The 27,348-nt window shown below is 46.2% G+C and overlaps 2 protein-coding genes across 2 annotated transcripts in view; both read right to left on the bottom strand.

Annotated features, from left to right (window-relative positions):
- LOC126935658 (sodium/potassium-transporting ATPase subunit alpha-2) overlaps positions 1-27,348 on the bottom strand; it is a 907,274-nt gene that overhangs the window by 333,728 nt on the left and 546,198 nt on the right. The window lies entirely within an intron of this gene.
- LOC126935904 (Fc receptor-like protein 6) lies at positions 875-18,630 on the bottom strand. The gene is made up of 11 exons (XM_050758053.1): positions 18,449-18,630; positions 16,354-16,394; positions 11,491-11,511; positions 9,652-9,918; positions 8,852-9,136; positions 8,415-8,696; positions 7,881-8,006; positions 4,795-4,860; positions 4,029-4,100; positions 2,862-2,893; positions 875-2,785 (listed from the first exon to the last, which is right to left on the bottom strand). The coding sequence occupies exons 1-11, from the start codon at positions 18,466-18,468 to the stop codon at positions 2,663-2,665; spliced, it is 1,335 nt and encodes a 444-aa protein (XP_050614010.1). The 5' UTR covers positions 18,469-18,630; the 3' UTR covers positions 875-2,662.

Raw genomic sequence — 27,348 nt, 5'->3', positions numbered from 1 at the left:
ATCCATTATATAAAACCCTTAATTAAAAAAATTTTTACTGTCGTATCATTTTTTCCTAAGAAGAACAAATTATCTGTTTAGTATTTCAAACACATGTAAGAAGGAAATGACAGGTTTCTTCCACCCGCATGGGGCTTTCACTGATAAGCCCACGGACAGTCCTGGCAGTACCACGGGCTGTTATTGTCACTGGACCACACTGTATTTAGCGCTCACGAGAAATAGCATGCAGGCAATAGTATCAACAGCTATAGGTAAATTTAAAAAACAAAGCAAAAGATAAAACAGAAACAAAACCAACTCTGTAAACTCCAGGTTCACCTGGACTGTAACTTCTCTTGTGACTTTCACAGGAAAGGACAACAGCAACAACCACCAGACCTCCAGGGTGTTTAAAAAAATCAAATGGTGCTGCACAGCCAGGCCCCGCTCAAGGATGCCAGTGCCATCTTGAACACACCACCATACAGTATAACCACCTTCAATCACTGGAATTGTGTCTTATGTAACCAACTAGCATGTGGCATTGCAACCTTACAATGATCATGTGGACACTGAACGGTGGTCAATGTTGTCTTAAAAAAACACCCGCCTCAAAGACCACGCAATCCTGAAAATCTCACCGCAGCATCTCTCAGACTGTAGTCGTCAATATCCCAAGAACTGACCTTTAAGAACAAAATAGAGAGAGATTCGAAATGTTTTCCTATTCCTCTGAGAGAACAATGTTTCAGGGTAAACCTGGTGATATTTCCTGCTGGCATAACCACTCGACAACAGTGCCCCTTTCATTCATTTCTTTTCCCTCTCCACCAATTGGCATTTGGACTGAGAAAGGGGCCAGCAACGAGAAATAAGAGACAGTAAGGCAAAATTACAGTGTGAGAAAGTGTATTTGGCTTTTTTTTCTTTTTAAAATAAGTGCATGCAAATACATCTAGAAGCATTTCTGACTTGCCAGGTGCTCTGAAAGGGCAGCAGATGCTCTTTCTTTTCAGGGTCAAGGTAAGCATATTCAAAGGGACTGAGGACCATCATAGAAGCACATGTGCACACACACGTACCAAGTCACGCATGAGTCACTTAATGACAGGGATGCATTCTGAGAAATGCGTTGTCAGGAAATTTCATCACTGTACAAACATCATAGTGTGTACTTACACGAAGCCAGATGGTATAGCCTATTACACACTTAGGTTATATGGTATAGCCTATTCTTTCCTTTTTTTTTTTTTTTTTTTTCATTTTCTTTTTTTGGTATAGCCTATTGCTCCTAGGCTACAAACCTGAATATAGTAGGCAGCTATGATACAACGGTATTTTCATAGTTAACATATCTAAATGCAGAAAAGGTACAGTAAAAATACAATATTAAAGATGAAAAAAAAATATACCTGTATAGGACATTTACTGTGAATGGAGCTTGCAGGGCTGGGGTTGCTCTGGGTGAGTCAGTGAGTGAGTGGTGAGTGAACGTGAAGGCCTAGAACATTACTGTACACTACTGCAGGCTTTATCAACACTGTATGCTTAGACTACACTAAATTCATGAAAGTATTTTCTTCAGGTCGGGCGCAGTGGCTCATGGCTGTAATCCTAGTACTTTGGGAGGCTGAGGTGGGTGGATCACTTGAGGTCAGGGGTTCGAGACCAGCCTGGCCAACATAGCAAAACCCTGTATCTACCAAAAATACAAAAATTAGGAGGGTGTGGTGGTGCATGCCTGTAATCCCAGCTACTCGGGAGGCTGTGGCAGGAGAATCACTTGAACCCAGGAGGCAAAGGTTGCAGTGACCTGAGATGGCACCATTGCAAATAGTAAATACATAAACCAGTAACATAGTTGTTTGTTATCATTATCAAGTATAGTGTACTGTACATAATTGTATGTGCTATATTTCTATATAACTAGCAGCGCTGTAGCTTATTTGTACCAGCATCACCACAAACGTGTGAGAAATGCATTGTATTATGATGTTAAGGCAGCTATGATATCACTAGGCAGTAGGAAGTTTTCAACTCCATTATAATCTTCTGGGACCGCTGTTGTGTATGCAGTCTATCACTGACTGAAATGCTGTTATGTGGCATATAACTATTTCATATATATATATATTTTTTTTCTATTTAAATTTTTTTTTTTTAATTTTTAAACTTTTTTTGTTAAAAACGAAGACATAAATAAACACACACATTAACCTAGGTCTACATAGGGTCCGGATCATCAATATTACTGTCCTCCACCACATCATCTTGTCTCACTGGAAGGTCTTCGGGGACAACAACACACGTGGAGCTGTCATCTCCTATGATAACAAGGCCTCCTTCTGGATACTTCCTGAAGGATGAGATATATATATATCGGGGGGAAGTAACATGCTTGTATGGAAATAAAATTTCTGTGGCTTCTGTGTCCAGTGTCACTGACTGACCCTAAGTGTGTGTGTTGGTGGGGGTATCTCCCCTCCCATTCCATTGGTTGGTCTTCTGCTAAGAGGAGAACCCAGGGTTCAGGTGCTCCTGACCAGGACAAGGGCTCAGGGGCTCTGTGATGCTGGGTTTGGGAATTGAAGGAGCCCCAGAAAGAGTCGAGGAGCCTGCTGTCCCCCTGAGGAGCACTGGAGACTGGGGGTGGGCGTGTGTTGATAGGAGAACACCGTCACTAGCAGAGAACTTCCTCACAGTCGCCAAGGGATTCTTGGAGGGTGTTTCTTATATTCACCTCCTTGGATGAAACCTCACTGGGCTGCAGGCATCTCACCTCTGCATAGATGATAGAACTGTCCTGTGGAAGAGTTGGCTTAGGATGAGGAAGCAGATGTAAGACAGAGGGTGAGAAAGGAGCAGGGATCCCAGCTCACCTTTCTCTCCGCGGCAAACTCAGCAGGCCTGGCTGTGGGGAAAGAGTGAGTTCAGGTCAGGTCTCTGTGCTTCACAGCAAGTACATCTCCTTCCCACCCCTCCTGGCTGGTTGTCTTCCTCTAGAGAGCCAGGGAAGCCAGCGGGGGAAATTCCTTTCACTCCTCCTCAATCTGGAATGGGGAGACCTGGGTTCTAGTTCCAGTTGGACTACACACCAGCTGTGTGACCTCAGGTCCTGGGGGAACTGCCCTTCAGTTAAGAGACTCTTTGATTGTTCATTTCCCCTACTGCCATTTATGGGAAGGAGCAGAAACCCTATGCCAATTCAAACCCATTTTTGCAGACTAGGAATTGAACTAGCAGAGCAGATAAGACATTAAAACGACAGCAACAACAAAACTCCCTGTTTTGAACATCCATTACATGTAGACAATTTTTAAGGTTTGTTTCTAGAACCTAGGTTCCATTCCTAACAACTTATAGTAATCCTGCAAAGCAGGCATTGTCTCCCCTTTATAGATCAGGCTCAGAGAGGACACCTGACTTGCCAAGTCCACAGTAAGTAAGTACATAGAGTCAGGTTTCAAACTCAGTTCTGAGACTCAGAAACCCAAACTCTTCCCATGATGCCACGTGGCCTATTTCTCTGTTAAAGGACCAGCATTTCCCCCACCTCTGCCACCTGACTCTGATAGCTGTGGCTGGAGCTCATAGTCTTCTTGACTCCATCTTATAGTGAGGGCTGTCCTGCTTAGACTTAGACTCTGGAGCAAAGGAAGATTACATCATTTTTTCTCTCTTTTCTTTGTCCTTCACATTGCTCAGGAAAGGGCAAAAAACTCCCTGCAGTTATCATGGTAACAGTGGTGGAGGAGACGGTGTTGAGAATGGTGAATGTAGTGGTCATGGTGGTGTCTGTGGTGAGCGTGGTAGTGGAGGAGATAGGTGGTGGTGGTCATGGTAGCATTGATGATGGTGTGAAGGTGAAGGTGGTAGTGAAAGAGGAGATGGTGGTGACAATAATGGAGATAAATACAATGGTCTTGGTGATAGTGGTGGTGGTCACAGTAATGATAAAAGTGGTAATGACAGCGGTAGTGATACTTTCATTGTAGGTCCAAAACTTCTGTTCGTAAAAGTACCACGTTTGGTCTGAGATCACTCACCTTCACTCCTCTTTGAGGTTCTATGCACCACAGAGTAGACAACACCTTCATCTTTCTCTTTCTGGTGATGCACTGAAAGAAGGAATGAGGCTTAAATAGGATCCACCTGACTCTACCACCTCATGCCATAAGTGTCCTGAAGACATGGAGAGAAGCCCATCAGGGGCTCTGTTATGGTGATAAGTGGCAATGGGGGTTGGTCACTAATGTGGGGATAGCTATCATGGCAAGAGGAGTCAGGCCCCCTTAGCACTTTTTTTTTTTTTTTTTTTTTTTTTTTTTTTTTTTGCAGCTTCCCTAGCCCTGACACTGTTTAACCCAGAGGTTGACAAACTTTTTCTGTAAAAAAGGTAGTACATATTTTTGGCTTTGTGACCTGTATAATCTCTGTCACAACTATTCAACTCTGTAATATGAAAGCCCTCAAACAAAATAAACAAATGAGCATGTCTGTGTTACAGTAAAACTTTATCTACAAAAACAGGCAGTGTGCTGGGTTTGGCCCATGGGTCATAGGTTTGCCAACCCTTGGTCCAAACCTTCCCTGCCCCGTCTCCTGCAGCCCTGGCTCCCTTCCCACCTCCCTCTCCCACCACCAACTCCATAGCACTCTCTCCTCATGCCCTTTCTAGAAGCTGTTTGTTTTCCTTCCCCAGATGCCTCCAATTCCTGAGACACAGGGCTCAGGAAAGCTCCCTTCTTACTTCCCTTAAGAAGTTCTTCTTGGCCCACATGGGCAGACCACCGTCCTGCTGGAAGTCCTTACCATTGGCATATAGTGGGCACTGCTCTCCACCTGGAGCTGGGGGAGGTATCTGGGATGGAAGGGGCCCTAGGAGATACAAAGGCATGATTCACTGGGTGTCCCTTAGAGGGCAGGTGGGACAGGGGACAGGAAAGCTGTGAACAAGAATGACAGGGAGGCCACTGAAGGTTTGAGGCCAGTTTGATTAGGAGGGCTAATTCACAGGTCTGGACATGGTTGATTTTTCTGGGATGTTTCCTTTGAAAAAATACCCTAGATGGCGCCATGGGAATCATAAACTAGGAGAAGGTAAGGTGAGCAAGAATGGATCACATTTTTGCTCTCCTCCTAGGAGAGGGCCTAGGCTTACCAGTCAAGCTGCTTTTCAGAAGGAAGAAAAGCTAATAACTTTGACCATACACTATATGCCAGACATGGGGCCAGGCAATCCAAATAAAATATAATCTTCCTAGTAAAGCACCTAACCAGTGACCAGCACATAGTTGGATTTCAAAAACACCTCTCTTCCTAATTCTTTGGTATCTAATATTTTCCACAACCATCTTGCAAAGGTTGATATTTTTATCTCCATTTCATAGATGAGGTGACGAGTGCTGGGAGAGGTGACTTATATAAGGTCACAGTAAGTGGTGGAGACAGAATCTCAATCCAGGTTTGTATGCCTTTTCTCCACTAGCACACTGCCTCTGGAACAGCAGGTGCTTCCAGATCTTTAAAGGTAACTCTTGGGATAGGAATTGGGTCACATGTAGATTTTAGAACACTTGGGTCATGCCTGGTGCCCAAGAAATACTCATTACACTAACAGCTAGAAAGCATCAGAATCAGCGGGTAGGATATGTGGAAATGGCTTCTCCTGTAAAATCAAGAGGGGACTTATGGAGACTTAGACAGATCCCCAGCGATTAAGCATTTTCCAGTGCTCATTTGTCAGGGCTAAGAAATGAGCCTCAGTTTCTGAGTCTCCATTCAATGAAGAGTTCCATGAGTTTGATAGAACTTTATTTTATGGGATGTGTGACAACAGGTAGTAAAAGGAATGCTTTTAAACAAGCACAGCAGAACCTGTACATGCAGGTGAGTGCTACTTTGAAGTGGACCCCTTGCATGACCATATCCTTGTTCCAGTAACACCATCATTGGTCAAATGTTCTAAAAATTGACTTTGGACATTACATCTGTTGACTGTGTTTGGTGGTGGCATATTTCTCTTTGTTAAAGAACAGCTATGATATTTGGAAATGGTTGTGAGTCTCCCAGAGCTGGATTTGGAGAATAAGGCTATTGATCTGGCTGTTTTTCCTGCGTAGCTATGGAATTGGTCCTGAAAGTGACTTTCTGAGCAATATTCTAGAGAATATTTTGTGCGCCTGAGATTCTGACATATTAAGATCACCACCAGCAGTCCTGTTTGCATGAGAGACAGGCTCCTTAGTAAAATGAAGCCTACCTGCTCCAAGGTTGGCAGTGGGTATGGTGGTGATGGTCTATAACCTCTACATCAAGAGGATGCTCTTTTGTTCTCTGTGAAAGGCATCTTCTTCTTGAGGATCTTTCAATAGTGGCCACTGTTTCACCATCTTGTTTGGGGCTGGGGAGGGAGGCAGTTGTGCTACATTACTCTGCCATTACTCTGCCTTTAATGCTTTGACTCAGAGGTGAGTGGACAGAAACAGAAACACCTGTATTACTGAGGCCAGGCTAGGCCATTTGGAGGAGACTTCATTAGACACAATGACAGTAGAACCCACAGATCTTTGGTTTGTGGTTCCCTACTTCAGCTGTCTCCCCAATAGCTCTGGGTCTCCTCTCCTTTTCCCCCACTAAGAAGGGATACTTAAAGCAACTCTAGCCTGTAGTGAATCCAAACTCAAGACTAGTGAGAAGGGTGGAGATGGGAAGTTATATGGACAAAGACTATAAATTCAAAAGGGGAGAGGAAGTTGAAGTCTGGTCCAAGCCCTAACTAGGTGCCTGGTGAGGCAGGGTATTGGGACTAGGGCTGGGGAGAGACCCTTTCAGGTACCCTGGTGGATGCAGGAAGGAATGCTTTGAACGTATGACTGGGTGGTCTTCCTTAATTAGCAGGATGGCCTAGCTCCTGGAAAACTCGTCCCAAATTTCTCAACAGAGGGAGCTGCAAGCTTAAATAAGTACATCTGTCTTTGGAGGTCTATGAGAGCAATCACTTTTGTCCCAGACAAGCAGAAAGTAAAAACATTGCCCCTGCAGAGGATGAAGTGGTGTTGAGTTGAACCTCTGTAGGCAGATTTGAAGCCCTAGGAATGAACCAACACCAGATAGCTTTGGCACTGGTAGCCATTCCTTACATGTGGCCTGAGTCGAGCAAAGGTTAGAGTTGGAATAAACGTGTGGCCACCCAAACTAATTGCTTTGAAAGCCAACATTCATTCTTATGATCACGACTGAGACAGGAAGAAGAAGAAAGTCTGGAATATCAAAATAAATAGATAACCTGAAATGTCGTTTATCTGATTGTTTTCCTCTACATCAGAATTTTAACCTACCTTTTTATTTTCAGTGACTTTGATTAGAAGCATTAGAGAATGCACAGAGGAGAAAGGGCAGCCTGGGAACCTGCTGGGGCGATCTGCTTAGATTAGAATGAGAATTTACTGAGCACCCACTATGTGCCAGTCTAAGCAGATCAGAGCTCTGCTTAGCAGAGCTCAATGAGAGAGAAAGGAGGTCGTTTTTTTTTTTTTTTTGTCATATTCCTAGCCACAGATTGTCTTTCAAATGTAAAGGATACTGACATACATCACGTTTGGCTTGTAATAGTTCCTTGGTTTATGTTCTATTCATGCCTGAGTGTGCAGTTGTGTGTTTGTGTGCATCTCTGGATGACTGTGAGCGTGTGAGCAAGTGCATGTGTGTATACGTCTTGGAAGCATTAACTGTCCTTCCATGTGCCCCTTTGTGTGACACAGGAAGAGAAGTCCCCCCTCCCACGCCACACCCAGGAGAAGAGAGTGGCTGGCCCTGTCAGATTCTGGCTTTCCAAAGGCTGGGCAGGGCCTCGCACAGGGATTCAGCAGCTAAGAAAGCCAAGAAGAGTTACTGACCAGCTTTTCTCCAGGGTCTCAAATAAACCAGAAGTGCAGCAGCAATGACCATCATGCCAAGCAGGCTCGCAGGCAGCCAAGGAACCAGCCAGTTGCTGCTGGTGGGAGTGGACAAGACTTGAGAACCTGGGAACGGGGAGAAGAAGCTGGCCATGAGCACTGAGGATAAAATTCAGAAATGCATTTCAGCCTGGCATGGAAGAGGCAGAATGACTGGTATTAGAGGAAGCATCTAGCCTGCGGGAGCCTCGTAGATGGGCATGAAGGATGGCTCAGGGGATGGCAGCAAGGATGATGGTGACACCATGAGTGACCAGGTGACTGCTCCCCCCATAATGCTCCCCACTCCATGGACTTCAATATTTCTCTGCCAGGCTCAGTGGACAGATGGACCAATTAAGGTCCGTGCTCCGTCATGCAGTGGCTGCCATGGGTCCAGCACTGTGCCAGGCGTGGTGGGAGGTACACAGAGGGTGAGATCTGACCCCCGTCAGCTTGCTGGGGCTCAAAGCTTTGTTGGAGGACAAAACGCACCCTTCAGGGAGAGCTTCTTGGGCTCACTCCTCTCTCTGGAGACACCGTTCTCAGCCTCGCAGGAGTAGTTCCCAGCATCCTGCTCTGACTTCACTGGGAAGAGGAGGGAGGCGTTTCCACCACAGGGAGCTGAGTGGTTCCCCACAATCTTCTCATCAAGGTAGAACAAGTACAGGACTGGAGGGGAGCCCCTCTGGGCCTCACAGAGGAGCTGCACCATGTCCCCCACAGCAGGGTCAGTGGGTCCGTGGTGCAGAGTGAGCACAGGACGGGACACAGGAGCTGGGATGCACGTGGGATGGGAGGCTCAGCCTGACCACCCAGGACCCTGGCTCCCTCCTCTCCTGGGGACCTTTCCCCAACTCCTTTCCCCCCAGGGGATCCCATTGCCTGATGCCCAGGTCCCTGGGGGTGTCTCCACTCTCTCGCACACTTACCCTGCACTCTGACCTCCAGCTGGGGGCTCTGCTTCTGGACCTGGCCACCCTCGGTGGCCACCTCACACCAGTAAAGCCCAGAGTCTCCCTCCTTGACTCCTGGGATGCAGAGTTCTGGGTGAGGGCCCCTGTCCTGCAAGGTGTGGCTGTCCTTGTAGAAGGAGAAAAGGAGCCTCAAGGCTGACCTCAGGGGATGCAGCTTTGTCTGACATCTCAGGGTCACCAGGCTACCCTCTCGGGGCTCAGGAGAGGGGGCAGCACTCAGCACAGGAGGTGGGAACAGCTCTGGGGAGATGCAGGCCCAGGGCTCAGGAGGGGAGTCCCGGATGATGAAGCCCCAGGAGGCTGAGGCCTGAGCTTCTACTCATCCCGGGCTGCAGCCTGGGGACACCGATGGGAGGCAGTTTGATCCCCAGGACCTGTCCTCTTGTCCTCATCTACAAGCTCTGAAATGACTCCCACACAGCCAGGTCCTTCTGGAATCTTAGAAGTCAGAGGCAGAGGGGCCCTTCGAGGTCCTCTAGTCCACAGAGGGGAAGGGTGAACCTGGACTGGTCCAGGCTCTTCCCAGTGCCCCCGTTCCAGGAATCTCCCCACTCCTTCCCCTGGCTCCATATGTGCCCCATGGTGGGGAGAGGGGGGTATTGAGACAACATCTTGGGAAACCTCGGGGCCCCATTCATGGGCCCAGCACGAGGGGCAGCCAGAGACGGGGTCCTGTCCAGAGAGCTACTGGCCTCTAGAGACGGGATCCTTGAGTGGCACCTCCTGCCCCACAAACTCCCAAGCTGGTGACTCACCTTGGACTTGAACCATGGTAGTCTCTGAAGTTGGTGTGAATATCTGTGGAATATACATCACCTGCCCAGTGCAGCTGTACTGGCCACGGCTCTGCACTGTTGCTGCCCCCATGGACAGAGTCTGGTTCTCCTTAGAGAAATGAAGGAATTTTCCATCTCTGTAGAACTTCACCTGAGACAGTGGTGTATTCTTCCACCCCTGACATTGCAGAGTCAGGGCATCTCCTTCAAACACAGGGTTTGGCCAGGCTTGGAGGTACAGCCAGGCTGCGAGACAGAGGAACAGGGCAGCCCTGGAGTTGCAGGTCCCATCGGTCACTTCTCTCTCTCTGTCCCCCAGCCTAAGGCCTCCCTCTGGGGATGGAGGCCCTTGGATGGCACCAGTGCAGTGTCACTGTCTCCAGTCTTTCATGCCGACCAGAGAAGGGCAGGACCTGGACTTCCTTTACTCCTTCTCCTTCCTTTCCTTCTTCTCTCCTTCCTCTTCCCTCCTTCTCTTTATTCCTTTCTCTTCCCCTGCCCTTCTCTCCTCTCCCTGTGTCTTCTCTCTGGCTTTCCTCCCACCCCCACCCTCCTTGTCTTCCTTTATACTGCACTTTCCTGTCTGCCTTGCCAAGCTTGGCTTAATTGCATTCATTCTGTTCATTGTCTTGCCTCATTCCTCCTGATTCAATTCCCTCCAGCCTAGATTGGCTTCTCCTCCTCCGGCTACCTAATGTGACACTTTCTGCAACCTTCACTTCTGTTAATAGCAGCATCTGTGTTCACCAGAAAGCAGTTGGTGGGGAGTGTTGGAGGTGCCACAGCCTGAGCTCTCTCCCTCCTGCCTTCCTCATTGGGCTTCTCCAGGCCCAGCCTCCATCTCTACCTCAGCAGGGCATTTCATCTTCCACCACTCTCATGGAAGGGATTTGTTCTCTCTGTCTCTATTCCTAAAATGTATTCTGTGCCCTGATGTGAGCAGGAGAAGAGCTCCCAGGGATCCACTATCACCTGCAGGGCAGCAGCATCATTGCCTGCAGGGCAGGCTGAGCCTGTCCTCAGTCTGTATCTGTCCCCAGGCTGTATCATATCTTTGATAAGCCAGACACCCCCATTCCCAGACAGCCTTCTGAGCCATCCTGATGGCTTGAGACTAATGAAGAGTAACTGTTAGGGAGCCTCAGCATATCCTGCTCTTGTCTAGATCTTGTGGATCCTTAGGACCCACTCTCCTCACCCTGGAAGAAATGATGCTTACCGCATTACTGAATGGCAAGCCTTGCTTCCACTACTGCTTTTCCTAACAGCACTAAGTATTGGTTTGAAGTATCTCCCCCTGGAATCACAGGGTATGTCCTTGGAGGTCAAGATTTCATAGATCAGAATTTTTTCCTGTTTGACAGAAAGCTCCATGGAGGTCAGTGTCACTGAATGGGCTGGAGGGAAGGGGATCTGAGGAAGGAAGGAAGGAAGGCTGATCAGCAGACAAATGTACCTGCTTCTCTGAACATAAAAGGAAGGAAGGGAGTCCCAGTCTTGTTGAGTTGAGAATATAAGAGCTCCAGAACCACATGGAGAGAAGACAGAGGCCATAGCCACTTTTAAGGGTATAGGATAGAGGCCTAGAGCCCCACTGCTGAGGCTTGGGTCACCTTGGGACTACCCTCGGCCTTAGACTAGTGGAGTTCCAGGTTCCTCCTTTTCCTGGGAACTGGCCAAGACACCTGAGGAAGGGGCCTCGTCTGGTGCTGCTCTGCAGATGTTTCTGGGGGATCCCATGGCACTGTCCTGTTCCCATCCAGTAAGTTGTGGCCCATAGACATACTTTGAATTAGAAGAGAAATGGACACAACTTACCAGTTTTCCCAACACAGGGAACTGCAAGATAACAAAGTAACATAATTAGGTTAAGTAGCAAAAAGAGCTTTCTGACAAGGAGGTCTGTCACTTCAGCAATTGGGACTTACACCCATTCAACCAACCACCCAGCCACCAAACCGCCCATCCACCCATCCACCCAACCATCCAACCATCCAACCACATAGCCACTCAACCGCCAAGCAACCCAGCCATCAGCCATCCAACCATCCAACTACACAGCCACCCAACCACCCAGCCACCCAGCCATCCCATCATCCAACAACCCAACCATCCAACTGTTCAACCATCCAACCACCCATCCACCAAACCGCCCATCCACCCATCCACCCAACCATCCAACCATCCAGTCACCCAGCCATCCTATCATCCAACAACCCAATCATCCAACTATTCAACCACCCAACCACCCAGCCACCAAACCACCCATCCACCCATCCACCCAACCATCCAACCATCCAGCCACCCAGCCATCCCATCATCCAACAACCCAACCATCCAACTATTCAACCACCCAACCACCCAGCCACCAAACCACCCATCCACCCAACCATCCAACCATCCAGCCACATAGCCACTCAACCACCAAGCAACCCAGCCATCAGACATCCAACCATCCAACTACACAGCCACCCAACCACCCAGCCACCCAGCCATCCCATCATCCAACAACCCAACCATTCAATTATTCAACCACCCAACCAGTCAGCCACTTGACTACTCAATGTTTATGGTGGACCTACTCCCTAGAACTCTTTGCTCTATCTCAGTTCAAATATTGCCTTCTCAAACACGTCTTCCCTGAGACTCCAATCAGAAAAATTTTCCCCAGTCACTAAAACAATGCCCCATTGTATTATCATCAAAGCACTTATCACTATTTGAATTTATCTTATTCATTAAATTGCTTACATGTTATCACCTGTCTGTCTGTCTAGAATGTAAGCTCCACATTAGCAGGGACTCTGCCTATCTTACTCATTGCTATATTTTCTTTTTTTTTTTTTTTTTTTTTTTTTTTTTTGAGACGGAGTCTCGCTCTGTCGCCCAGGCTGGAGTGCAGTGGCCGGATCTCAGCTCACTGCAAGCTCCGCCTCCCGGGTTCGGGCCATTCTCCTGTCTCAGCCTCCTGAGTAGCTGGGACTACAGGCGCCCGCCACCTCGCCCGGCTAGTTTTTTGTATTTTTTAGTAGAGACGGGGTTTCACCGTGTTAGCCAGGATGGTCTCGATCTCCTGACCTAGTGATCCGCCCGTCTCGGCCTCCCAAAGTGCTGGGATTACAGGCTTGAGCCACCGCGCCCGGCCTCATTGCTATATTTTCTATGCCTAGGACCTGTGCCTGGAACACAGTCTGTGTTCAGTAAGCATCTGCTGAATAAATGCACGAATGCTTTCCTTTGCATCCAGTTGTATGAGGTGGGAAGCAAAAAGTAGAAAACACAGGACTAGACTCTTGCACAAATGTGCCAGAGAACCCATATAGCAAGGGCAGGGCCTGATTCTTGTGGTCCCATCTGTCCACAGAACTCTGGTGAAAAGGGTACAGAAGTGATCAGACTGAGGAGGCCAAGTCCCCTGAAAGAGTAATCATCAAAGGATGTGAGACATTGTCAGGCAGCACAGATGAATAAGAGAACTACAAATAAACTGGATGCATCCCACATCATGCTTGCATCTTGGATGTGCTGCATTCATCCTTTTAAATGAGTGGTGTGAGAATAGGTAACCTGGGAAGAGAGGCCAACTCACAAAATGATGACAGATATGGTTAGGTAGGTTTGAATAACCCAAGTAATGGAAGACTCGAAATTGAAGGTCACAGCTGGATATGAAGCAGTGAAGAATCTTCCGGACTTTGGGGCAAGGTGTGAAACAATGAATGAATGTAGGGCTGAGTGCAGTCAGTCCAGCCAATCCTCATACATTTATTTGTGTCCTTCATTGCTGACATGTCCTAGGTATTTTGCATAACACCAACAAAATGCAAGAATGGCCTTGGGAGGGCTGGGTGAAAACCCTCTAAGAGCAGATGTTTGGCTCTGTCACATGGTGTCATCTTTGTTTTCTACAATACTTTGGACACAGATGGAATCTTTCAGCTCTATTCTCTATTCAGCTCAGGATCAGCTCAGTCATAAGTTCTCAAGAGTGTGCAGAACAATGAGTCTCTTCCTCATCATCCCTCCAGTTCCACCCCAACCCCCATCTATGAGCTTGGTGCAGTGGAAAGCATGCAGGATTTGGAATCAGATGACCTGGACTTGAGTCATGAATGTGACTCTTTCTGTATGACCTTGAACAAGTTGTCTAAATTCCAAGAGCCTTCAATATCTCGTTCTGTCATATCACATAATAGAAATGATAATAGTCATTTTTTTTTTTTCTTACAGTGTAGTTGTGAAGGTTATATTGACCCACTGCCTGGGAAAGTGGTTACTACACTAACTGAAAGCAGAAAGGCGGCCTGACCTCAGAGTGATAGAGACCTTACTCTGTAATAATGTCTTCCTTCCCTTCCCCTCCTCACTGGATAACAATTTTGCAGCTACAAAGTGCTAAACAAGCAGGGTTGAGGCCACTGAAGCCAAAAACAAGACAGAAGGCACCCAGGAAGCATAGATGCACTTAAAATGAGCTCATGCCCCCAAATCCCGATGACTTGCTGCCCATGGTACTGCAAGATCTTGGAGGTGGGATTACAAACTTGCTTTCTGCAATCAAAACAGCAGCCAACTGGGAACATACACAGTGGGTGACACCTGCTCACAGCAGTTTCTGCAATGAGGGCCCAGGGACCTCCATCAGCCATATAGGCCAAAGATGAGGTGACAGTATAATGAGGTGGCCGAGAGCTACTGTCAAACCAAGTTCCATAATAGAGTTCCAAAAAATGAAGGCAGCAGCCCCTGCCAACTCTAGGAGCAGGATAATTTCCTCTTAGAGTTTCTGAGGGATCGGGAGATATTTATCTGGGAAAGATACAACAGAGGAGAGACACAAAATACTTGGTGGGCTAAGCTTAAAAGAAGGGAGCGACTTATTCTGAGTTACTTTATAGGACAGAAATGGAGACTAGAGGGATCAGGGAGGCAGATTTCAGCTCACCATGAAGAACTCTGTCACCACTGAGCTCTACCACTGTGGAACAGGGTGCTGTGCCAAGCCGCAGCAGTCACATTGCTGGGAGCGCTGTGTGGGACCCCATGACACCTCCTATGGACGCTGTGGGAGTATGCAGGGAGCAGGCTCCAGTGGTAGGAGGGAAGTTGGCTAATGTTCAGCTCAGAAGAAAATTAAGCTTAATTTCCCAAACTTTAAGTACATATTTCACGTTCAGCCAGGTCCCAGCATGCTCAATGTCAGGGTTCCTTTCCTGCTGGAGTCCTGACAGCCAATAATAGTAATAGCCACCAATTTATTATGACCATACCCTGCTCTTGAGAGAGGAAATAGCAGCTCTACATGATACATGTTTCTACACACCCAGCCGCAGGGCCTGTGATTTAGGCTGTTTTTCTGGGGTCCCTGAGCATCACATGGGACCAAATGTGCTGGTGCTGGGTTCTCCATTACACTGTGCACCAGTCAGCCCGTCACTGACTCCCTTCCTCTCCTCCTTTGCTGTCTGTCATCCTTGTCCTGGGTTCCAAGCTGGAACACTCTCAGACTGTATCTAGACAACTCCAAGGGCTGTTCCTTTTACAAGGTAGTGCCATTTGCTCCTGTGAGTCTTGTGCCTGGAGTATATCCAGGCACTGCCTCAGTGTGAGCATTAGACCTTTCCATTTGTCCAAATGGCCATTCATAAAACACACAGAGTAACACGCTACGCTGGAGAAGGAACATTGAGTGGAACAGGCATTTTCCTCACAGGGTCAAATTCTCACAAACTCTGTCCAGGAAGAGGTTATATTTAGGAACAGTTTTGCTTTTCCAGTTCAATGAAAACAAACAGCAAACAAGCTATTGGGACCAAGAATTAAAAAGTAGGTCCACTTGGAAACTGTAAAGTGAAACAAAATATATGCACAAATTATTTCTTTTAGGTATAAGGGGGGTGATACTGGCTGAGACTGAGCTGGGTCTGGGGGAGCCCAGTCACCCTCCTCGTGCAATCCTCCACCCTTAGACCAGCTCCCTCAGTTACAAGTAACCTGCATGAGGAGGAATGGAGAGAAGAGAGAGAGGCATGGATCAGATAATGAAGCTGATTCTTCAGACCAGCCCCATGGGTCTGAAACAGCCTCCAACAGAGAGAAGATGTATGCGGAAGAGAGACGGTCAATTTGAAAAGGGCTTTGGTTACTCAGGGCACAGGCCTTTCAACCAGGTGAGAGGTCTGATCATTGTTAAGTGGTTCTAAGAAAATGCTGAGGCTCCATAAAAATATGTCACCCTGTAAAATTCCACCTCCCATTGCCGAGCAAAACGTCTGGGACTGTTATCCCTCATTTCCCTGACTCCTGCCGTGTTGCCCCCAGCGGCCTCTTTCCCTTCTGTAACTTCAATTTCCTTTTGAGACAACTATTATTAGTATTTTAACCTGATATCACAAGGTAGAAATGTCATTGGGAAGTTAGGTGACCTTGTAATGTGATTTTCTGCCTCCCTAATTTATCTCTGACATATCAAAGGGCTGCCCTGCCAAGGACCCAGGACAATGGGATAGGAAACACTGAGGAGTTTCTCCTACCCCAGTGCCCATCTCTCCCAAGCATGCCCAGGTACACGCACCTGTCTTGAGCTCCGGCCACAAACCCACTGGAATTGGAAAAGGTGTCTCAGGGATGACTTATGGTCCTTAGTGCTCTAGGAGGGGATGCCCAAGCTGGTTGACTTACCAAAGAGCAGCACAGCCATCCAGAGCAGCATGGGGCCTGTCCTGGCACAGAGGAGGGAACACAGGTCAGAAACAGGCTGGGCGAAGCTGACAGAGAGCAGCCAGGCCTCAGGATCGAAGGTGGGTGAGTGACCTAAGCTGGGTGGTGCTATAGCTTGATAGTTGAAATAGGAAGTGGGAAAGAAACTTACAAAGCTCTAATTGGTATTTCTTCTTTGGCTGAAGAAGTATTACATGAATAAATTTTCTTGAACACGAAACATGAAGGAGTCAGTAAGTCACTAATAAATCCCTGACATTTTCTGTGGCTTCAACAAGCCTATGCCAGGGAACTAGGATGGAACATGGTTACGGGACATCTCCACTAGAAAGATCCAGAGACGGCCCGAATTTGCTTGTCCTCAGCATCATTCAGCCTGGGAGGCAGCGCAGCACTGGAAAACTAAGATCACCCACCCCTTGACTCCCAAGCGACCTCCCAGCTTCCGAGGCACTCCTATCTCCAGCGGTAAATGTTTGTGGACGCTGCAGTGAGATGGAGAAGTGGAGCCCTGAGGACAGTTCACAGGATCCTCAGTTCAAGAAGGAATCAAGCATCGATGAGTATGGAGTAGAACACAGATGGAGCTTCGGAATCTGAGGTTTTTAAGACTGTCAGGTATTATTTTGAGAAGAACTCTTCCTTAAAAGACACCATTAAGAAAGGGAATAGACGAGTTGTGGTGTGATGAGATAGTTTAAATACATGCGGCTGACAAAGGGCCCACATAAGAAATATAAGAATTTCTGCAAGTCAATAAGAAAAAGACAGACAAATACTAGAAAAATGGGCAAAAATAATTGGATAGGTACTTCACAGAAGCAGATATCCATGTGTCAAATCAACATAGCACAAGGAGCTTGATATCATAAATCACTGGGGGAACGCAAATTTAAACCACAGTAAGATACCACTACACCTTCCGTAAGAATAAGGGAGTGATACCGGCTGAGACTGAGCTGGGTCTGGGGGAGCCCAGTGACCTGCCCCATGCAATCCTCTCCCGAGTATTGGTGAGGATGTGAAGAAACTAGAACTCTTGTACACCACCAGTGGGAATATAAATGGTACAGTCACTAGAAAATGGCTTGGCAGAATCTACCAAAACTAAACACTAGGATCCCTGATGGTTCAGCATTTTCACTCTTGGGTAGATGTTGAACAGAAATGTATACATACAGGCATCAAAAAACATGCACACGAGTGCTCATAGCAGCATCATTTGTAATAGATACAAACTGGAAATTATTCAATGTTCCCTCAACAGAGAAAGAGGTCCCACATTCCCATCTCCTCTGTGGACAGAACATGAGAGTTTGTGGTGAAACACGGAGTCAGGCAAAATACTAGGAAGCATTTTCTTTCTTTCTTTCTTTCTTTCTTTCTTTTCTTTCTTTCTTTCTTTCTTCCTTCCTTCCTTCCTTCCTTCCTTCCTTCCTTCCTTCCTTCCTTCCTTCCTTCCTTCCTCCTTCCTTCCTTCTTTCTTTCTTTCTTTCTTTCTTTCTTTCTTTTCTTTCTTTCTTTCTTTCTTTCTTTCTTTCTTTCTTTCTTTCTTTCTTTCTTTCTCTCTCTCTCTCTCTCTCTCCTTTCTTTCTCTTTCTTTCTCTCTCTCTCTCTCTCTTTCTTTCTCTTTATTATTTAGAAGGAGTCTCGCTCTGTTGCCCAGGCTGGAGTGTAATCTTGGCTCACTGCAACCTCCGCCTCCCGGGTTCAAGTGATTTTCCTGCCTCTGCCTCCCAAGTAGCTGAGATTACAGGCATGAGCCACCACGCCCGGCTAAGCATTTTCTTATGGTAAAGTTATTCCTGGAAATCTTTAAGTGAGAAGTTCTACACATGGAATTTGATGGAATTTGATGTGCTTATTGCTGAGGCCAGGGATGGAGAGAGAGAATTTTCTAAGTTTTCTTGCCCTAGATTATCTGATTCAGTGGAAGTGGGAAACTAATTTGACACTGCCAGGCATTTTTTTTTTTTTTTTTGGTGACTCAGTTGTTTAGGAAAGAGGTAAAAGTAGTGAGGAAGTAAAGTAGGAAGTAAATCTCTTGTCCACTCACCTAAAGATGGCAACATTCATACATTTTCCTCTATCGTTCTCTTTCCAACAGATCTCCTGAGTTGTCTCCAGCTTCGTTCAGCTGCAGGTCCTGTGGTTGTGTGGAGGCCCTGCAGGGCAGCAGCTGGGGCAAGAGAGAGAGGGGATAACCGCAAGTGGTCTAGCTTGCAAACACCTACGGTGGTTTGCACACAGAATGGTTGACGCCTCTGCCCTGGCAACTTCTGCTTTCACTGGGTTCTAGTGGCATGAGAGCGTGAACTGCATCTGACCTTTCACACTTCCCTTGCAGAGCAAGATGCTGTTGCACCTTCAGAGGTATTGGTGAAACCAGCTCTCTGAGCTGAGCTGGCTGCATGTCATTCCCCTGGGGATGAAGGTGACCCTCGGGGAGCAGCAACAGGGCTGCTGCCCAGGTTAGGAATCTTTCAGGACTCAGGCTGACCTTGAACTGATAATGGGATGGGTTAGCGGAGATATTAAAACCCATGATACTAACACTAATACTCTAAGGGAATTCAGGGGCTAAAAGGAGGTGGGAGGAAAATAGAGTGTGGATGAGGATCCAGAAGAGGAGCCAGAAGAGGCTCCAGGCCCAGGTGCTCTCATCGCTCAGAGTCAGTTGTCAGGGCGGCATTAGTCAGGGACAATGGCCGTTGGGGAATAGGATAAGTCATTGCAGCTCCCAGAGGCGAGAGGGGAGAGCAGGAGAGCTTGGGGTAGGGGACAGCTCTGCATGGTAGGCCCTGGAGCCCAATATCTGCGCTTGAATCCTCATTCTGGATACGAATCTGGTGAGAGACCCTGGGTAAGTTTTTAACCAGTCTGTTCCTCAGGGTCCTTATCTTTAAAGTGGATAAATAATTATACCTGCTTCATAGGGTTGTTATGAAGGTTAAACAAGATTAAAAACATGAGACGCACTCGGACAGCAAGATCTAATAGAACTTTCAGTGATGATGAAATGTTTTCTGGGCTGTCCAGTTTGGTGGCCACGTAGAGCTATTAAGCATTTGAAATAGACTCATGAGATGGAGAAACTGAAGTTTTAATTGTTTTTACTTTAGTTGAAATTTTAAAAAATTTAAACAGCTCCATGTGACAAGTGTCCGCCTCCTTGGATACTGCAGACTTAGACCAATGCCCGCGAGTAGGAAGTGCTCGGTGAAGGTGAGCTATTGTAAGAAGTGTGGGCCAGGAAGCCTTAACTACTAGAGCCTTCCTCTCAACCTTAGTATTTTGAGTGAAGCCTAGAAAGATAAGTACTTTGTGCAAAGGCACTCAGCCAGAAAGTCTGCTGCGATTGGAGTCTCATCCATAGCTGGAACCACAGGCCTATGGAGAAACCTGAGAGCATTTCTGAGTTAGGTCTGAAAGACAGAACACATTGGAGAAACATCAAAAGCCTAGAACTTAAGACAGGAGTGGAAATGACCAGGAGTCGGGTGAAGATGGAGCCAGACTGGGCATGAAGCTCTGGGACTGTCCTACAGAGGGCAGAAAATGCTATGGGGCATCTGGTCACCACCCTCATTTCCTCTCTCCATCCTTACCCCTTCCTTCTGGAAAGCTACTGGAGAGAGCATGGCAGCGCCAGTGGAAAAAAAACCTTCTTTTGTGTCAGGTCTGCAGCGACCTCTTGTGGCCATATGAACAACACTTGCCCTAAGGAGGGAATCTTTATTCGTACTATTATTCTCTGTCTATCTATCCATCCATCCATCCATCACCATCCATCCATCCATCCATCCATCCATCCATCCATCCATCCATCCATCCATCCAGGTATTTGTATTTCTTTTTAGCCCTTGCTGTATGTCTAGTCCACCCCTGCCTCCATGAGTTCAGGAAGTGATGGGCATATACTTGGGTGTAGTTTTCGTGGTTCCTATTTTCCCGCATGTTTCCATTATTCTATTTATCACACTGTGTTATATTTATTTTAGTGTCTCTCTATACTTTTAGTATATGACTTCTTCAAAGCCAAGAACTGAATCTAGCTCATCTTTGTGTCTCCAGGCCTAGCACCTAAGTATAATTGTTAGGAATTTTGGAGTCAGAGAAATACAGGTTATAGTCCTGGCTATGCAGCTTACTAGGCAAGGAACCTGGGGCAGTGACTTAATCTCACTAAGCTTCAGGTTCTAAATTTGTAACATGGTAATAACGACATTCAATTTCTAGTATTGTGGGGAGAATTACACTTTTGCACACACTATATCTTGTACATTTGACCCTTCACCTGAAATTGGATTCTTTTGTATCTTCTGAGGAGCCTTATACCACCAATGCTATACTACCCTTTTCTCTCTCATGAATCCAGTCCCCCCATCTCAACTGGATTTTTTCCATAGATGCTTCTGAAAGATGCTAAGGTCTTAAAAACTCTTAACGAAACCAAACCAAGCCAGCAAGCTCACCTTGATTCCACACCCCCCTGGGAGCCCCAATTCATAGGCACTCTAGTTGAGAAAGTGGTCTATAGCAGACCTTACCAGTTGGTATTCTGAGACACATTGGTGTATCTCAAATGGCTATAGGTGTTATAAAATATTGCTTTCCTTAGCCCTCAGAGCATCTGTGTGGGACCGCACTTCCAGCTGGGAGCAGCCTTGTGCAACTGGCCAATGTCCACTGAGATATAATTTTCTATAAGTTTCACAAAGCAGTAGATTTTGGCAAGCACTGGTGTGTGTTAGCTTACTCCTCACTCATCTTCAACCCATTCCAATTTGGCTTCAGATGTGATTCCTTCACATGTCTGGCCCATCCAATGGATGGGTTTTGTCCTCATTTTGTTTGGGTACATGCTAATGTCATTACTGTGGGTTACTCCCTCCATTTTAAACCACTGTGAAGCAACTGTGTCCTGGTTTTCCTACCATCTCTCCCAGTAACACCTTCCCGTGTTCCTCCGCAGGCTCAGCCTCCCTCCTCTAGTGGCTGTGAAGAAGTTCTTCATCCCCTGGCCCCATGCCCTTTTCTCTTTTCACTTTCCCTTTTAGTGAGAGTATTTCTCTCACTGAGGATGCTCATCTGTGCCATGGTTTAACTTGCTACCCCTGATGCAATAAATCCCAAATGTATTTTTCTAGCCCAAGCCATAAGCCTGAGTTTCAGATATAAGTATCTGACTGCTTACCTGAGAACTCCATGTGGAGGTCTCAGAAGCTCCTTTTACTCAACCTGTCAAGGCTGAACCCAGCCTCGACCTCCCAACCTGGTCCTTTTCTGTTTCCTACATTATCCAACAGCACCACTAACCCTGATTGTGAGTCTGAGACAGCTTGTCATGACTCTGATTTTCCCCAAAGTGCAAAATAAAGCAGCAACAATGTTCCCATTCACATGACCCTTTAAGATAATAGATACTGTGTATTTGTGGGCACACACATGTGCTTTATGTTTTTCTTGTTTATTATCTCCTGACTGCCTGCCCTCACGGCCAGTCTGGCTAAATCTCGGTCATGTCTTCGATTTAAAAGTTTATGCCAGGCACAGTGGCTCACGCCTGTAATCCCAGCACTTTGGGAGGCTGAGGTGGGCGGATCACGAGGTCAGGAGATTGAGACCACCCTGGCTAACATGTTGAAACCTTGTCTCTACTAAAAATACAAAAAAAAAAAAAAAAAAAAAAAAAAAAAGAAGGAAAATTAGCCAGGTGTGGTGGTGGGTGTCTGTAGTCCCAGCTACTCAGGAGGCTGAGGCAGGAGAATGGCGTGAATTCGGGAGGCAGAGCTTGTAGTGAGCTGAGATCGTGCCACTGCACTACAGCCTGGGCAACAGAGCGAGACTCCATCTCAAAACAAACAAACAAACAAACAAACAACAAAAAACAAACAAATAAAAAAAACCAGTTTATTTAACCGTTCCTGCAGAAACATTTTCCTGACCACCATTCCCCACCCAGGCTGAGTTAGGTGCACATACATCCCCTGTCTGAGGATTTAGCACTTTTCCCTGGCACTGTGATTGCCTCTTGTGTGCATTCCCCCAAGAGACTGCAAGCTTCTGAGGGCAAGGGCCATTTCTGTCTTGCTCTTTGCTGTACCCTCAGTGCCTGGAAGCAGGTGTTCGACACATATGTGTGAGATGGAGACTGCAATAAGGCAGAGGTCCCCTTCTCCCTGCAGTGTGATGGCTGCTAACTGCCTTCTCACCTGCCCTCCTTCAGGTCCTCTTACCCTCTCTTATTCATGAATAAGTAGATTTTAGGGTAAGGTTACTTTACTAAAGGTGGTTGGTTGACTCTGAATTAGCTTAGTATCCAAATAACTCAGCACCTATTACTTTCCTCCGTGGCAGTAGGAGAATATCAATTTCTTTGGAGGGACATCAGTTTAATCCATGCTGTTCCTTTGAATCGGAACTCCACACTCCCTCTACTTCCTTACTTTCAATTTCCTACGTACCCACCCCATTCCTCCTCGCATGTGCCATCGTAGGCAGCATGTTATGTTTTCAGTATGCTTCAGATAAAACATCCTTGACTGGAAGTCTGTGGTTATCAAAAACAGCTTTAGAAATTAGGGAATGGCTCCACAGAAGGAACTGAAAATGACTGGAAGCTCATTTTTGGCTGGAGATTGAGGAAGAAAAGCATATATAATTAAAGTGATAAATTGCATTATTTTGGGTTCTCTGTTTACCACTGTCAAACATAATCTATTTCATGCATTTATATAGAATGCATAAAATAGGTCATATTTAATTTTCTTCAGTTTGCTTATTTTCTCCTCCAGTTCCTTGGGTAGATGCAGAACCCAGATGGAAATGGGAAGACTATAAAACTTGTGTCTTTAGAGGAGATGGTGGTAAAGGATTTAGTGCACTGGACCCTGGGAGTTGGACACTCACGGGTGAGGGAAAGAGGCTCCTAGGAATGAGCATGGTGTGTGAATCAGACAGGCTTGAGTTAGAATCCTGACTTTGCTGAATGAGGCTGCATGGCTTGGATTCCCTACTCATTCCTCTTCTCAAAGTATTCCTTCCTGCATTCATTCCCTCCACTCTTTCCCACCATCAATTTGTCTCTCCACTGGACTTTTTTCATCTGTATATGGACACGCACAGTAACATCCAAAGCAAACTAAACCTCTCCTTTGCCTCACTCATCTTTTTCAGCTTCCTCCCCATCTTTCTCCTCCCTTCTATTTGGGCCAGAAGACTCACCTACACTCACTCTTTCCTCTTCTGCAATCCCTACTCACTCCCTGATAGTGGGTGATCTGGCCTTAGCTCCCACCACTCCACTGAATTGCTTTTGCTAAAGACACAAAGTCTCCTGTGTTGCTGGCTCCAACAGGGGATTCTCGGCCCTCTGCTGACTTGGCCACTCTGCATTTGAACCGTTGACATTTCATGTTCCACTCTGAAATGCTTTTCTGTCTTGGCATGCATCACGTCCCCTCTCCTAATTCTCCTGCCTCACCAGCCACTCCTTAGTCTGTTTGCCGGATCATCCTCTTTCTCCTGACACTAAATGTAGGGATGTTCAGTGTTTGCTATTTACACTGTCTCTCTATTCTCACGGCTCGAAATAATATGCTGGTGACACCCAACTTTATATCTCCTGATCTGACTCAACCTCTCCCGAGGATCTTGGACCTGAATATGCAATTGCCCAGCTCTACTCCTGCACTTGGGTGGGTCACAATCATCTCGAACTTGACATGCCCAAAATAAAACTCTGTCCCTCTCCTCCTTGCTGGGAACGAGTAAACAGATGCACAAACAATTCTTGTCATGGTTCCTGCTCTCATGCCCACCAGTCTTCTCAGCCGGTAAACAGCACCACCAGTTACTCAAATCCAAACCTCAGAGTCACACTTCACATCTAACCTATTCCCAAGTTCTATTGATTCCTCTTCAAAATATATCTCAAATACACCTTATTCTCTCCATCTTTTCTGCCACCATTACAATGGAGTTCCCCAATGTCCTTTGCCTACATTACTGTAAAGGCCTCTTAATTCTTTTCCTGGCCTCTGCTCCTACCCTCCTTTTTTCCATCTTGCACAGAGCAGACAAAAGTGACCTAATCAGTGTAAACAGATCAAGGTAAATACTCCTCTGGCTAAAGCCCCTAGCTCCCTATCTCTCCATTCCACTAAGAATAAATCATCACCTCTTTTATAGCACCCTGCATGCCCAGCCCTGTCTCTCTGGCCTGCCCTGAGGCTATGCCCCCCTCTTACTATGTTCTGGCTGATGTTTCAGATCTGCCAACACAGGGAGCACCTTGCTTTCTTACGTGCTCTTCTGTCATTCTCTCTCTCTCTCTCTCTTTTTTTAAGATGGAGTCTCACTATGTTGCCCAGGCTGGAGTGCAGTGGCATGATCTGGGGCTCACTGCAACTTCCTCCTCCTGGGTTCAAGCTCCTTCCTTAGCCTCCTGAGTAGCTGGGAATACAGGTGCCTGCCACCATGCCCAGCTAATTTTTGTATTTTATGTAGAGACAGGGTTTCACCATGTTGGCCAAGCTGGTCTTGAACTCCTGACCTCAAGTGATTCACCCACCTTGGCCCCCCAAAGTGCTGGGATTACAGGTATGAGCCACTGCACCTGGCCGCTCTTCCCTTTGTCTCAGGGGCTCTTCCACTACCCACCACCTCTCTTCCTGCCCTTTCTAAATAAATAAATAAATATTATTAAATATTCAAAAGTGAAAAGCATATGAAAGAACATAAAAAACATTTGGGTACTCATCACCCAGCACTTTTTAATTCGAAAATGTTGCCATATTTGCTTCAAGTTTTTGTTTTTCTTAAAGAAATAAAATAGCACAGTATCAGCTGAAGTCCCATATATACTCCTCCCCAATTCTATTCTTTCTCCCTTCCCATAAGTAACACCTGAACCTGGTATTCATCCCTTCCAAGTGTGTTTTCACACTTTCACTACATACACCTGCACTGATCAACAGTATATGGTACTGTTTGGAACAGTTACAATTTTATGTAAATGGTATTTCACTGTGGAGGACTCTGCAACTCACCCTTTTCCTCAGCCTTGTTTGTGAGATGAATTCACACTGACACGTGTGGCTCTCACCATCTCCACGGTGGCATAGTATTTCATTGGATATACATGTCTGATTTTATCTGTTCTTCTAATGATGGATAATGGTGCCATTTTCAATTTTTGGCCATTATAACCAATGCTGCAAAGAATATTTGCACATGTCTCCTTGGGCACATGTTTGAGAGTTTCTCCAGGGTAAAACCTTAAAAACAGAATTTCCGAATAATAGAGTATGTGTCTCTTCCACTTTACTAGATAGCGCCAGATTGCTCTTCAAAGTAGTTGGCAAATTTCCACTCCCACGGCAGTGTGGGTGAATTTACGGAGCTCCACACTCTCACTGACTTAGCTGGTGGTGGGGAGGGGGACACAGCAGGCACCCAGCAGCTTGCTGAGATCTAGGGCAGCAGCAGCAGGAGGGGTACTCTGCTCTTCTCTCTCCCAGTCGTCCTGTCCAATGGTCAGGTGGTTGGAGGTCAGGATCCCAGAGGCGCATTTAGAGCAGGCTCCGGCACCTGAGTCACTGGGAGATGGGGTCTTAATCCTCCTCTCCCCTAATTCTTTTCTAAAATTTTAAAGCAATACAAAACAAAAGCTTCCCTACCTTGAACTAAAATGAAAAAGGACCCAACGTGCCACAACAAACATCTGTATGCTTAACATCCTAAATACACACGGCTAACATTTTCATGTATACATTTGCTTAGGATGTTTTCCTTTTAGGAAACAAAGCACATTTCAGTTAAACTTGAAGTTCTCCTTCCTGGTCTTTTCTCTCCTTTCCGGGAGGCAGCTAAGATTCTGAGTTTGATAGGTATCCAAACCATTTATTTGTGTAACATATGTATGTATCAACACACAATTTACAGTATTGTTTGCTTTTATTCCTACAAATAGTATTTTGTATCTGCAAGTTTCTTTCCTACCCACCCAACTTTGTTTCCAAAATACATCTGTGTTGATACTGGTGTCTGTAGTTCAGTGTTTGTCTATTCTCCTAGCAATGTATTTTCAGGTTGTTTTCAGTTTTTGGCTATTTAAACAAGACTATATATACACTCCATGGAGGCAGACATTTTGGCTTTTGTTAACACTCAATTTTTAGACCCTAGAATTGTGCCTGGCATATAGTAGGTGCTCAATAAAATATGCATTGGGTTAGTGAATAAGTGAGGAGCCTCATACATGTGGCTAACTTACTCAAATACAGAATTTGTCTGCAAATATATATATATAATATTATGTATAATATATATTATATATTATATATAAATATATATAGTATATATTATATACATACACACACACATATAAAGTGAAGTGGCTGGATTTTGGGGTGAACTAATCAACATATCACTCTCCAAGGTTACTATACTGATTTACATATCCTCAGCAGTTTAGGAGCTCCCGTTTCCCCTTAGCCTTGCCAACTTTAGTATTTTGAGATTTGGTGTGTGTGAATGTGTGTGTGTGTGTGTGTGTGTGTGTGGATGTGCGTGTGTGTGTGTGTGGGGGGTGGGTATATGTGTGTCCAATCCTGCTGTATATAAAATCATATCTTATTGTTGTTATTCTTATTTTAATTTGTAATGTCCTGGTTTCTTTCTGATTTGCCTCACCTGGGGATCCCATTGACTTCCTTTGTGGCCTCCAGGTTATTAAAGGAGCAGAGGTGGGTTGGGGTGGGTTGAGGGTCCCTCTCAAGAGTGTGGCCTGACTCCTGCATGGACCTGGAACCCTCCATGTCTTCCCAGCCGTCCTTCATCCCTGGAGGGATTTGAGCACCGGTGCCAGGGCAGATCTGGGACCACAGGATTGCAGAACACCATGTGGAGACCCAGGCTTGTCCCCCCGCCCAGTCCCATCTTGGGCTCTGC

This window comes from Macaca thibetana, chromosome 1, assembly GCF_024542745.1.
Source record: "Macaca thibetana thibetana isolate TM-01 chromosome 1, ASM2454274v1, whole genome shotgun sequence".
Lineage (NCBI taxonomy): Eukaryota > Metazoa > Chordata > Mammalia > Primates > Cercopithecidae > Macaca > Macaca thibetana.
This window is presented reverse-complemented; position numbering and strand designations above follow the sequence as displayed.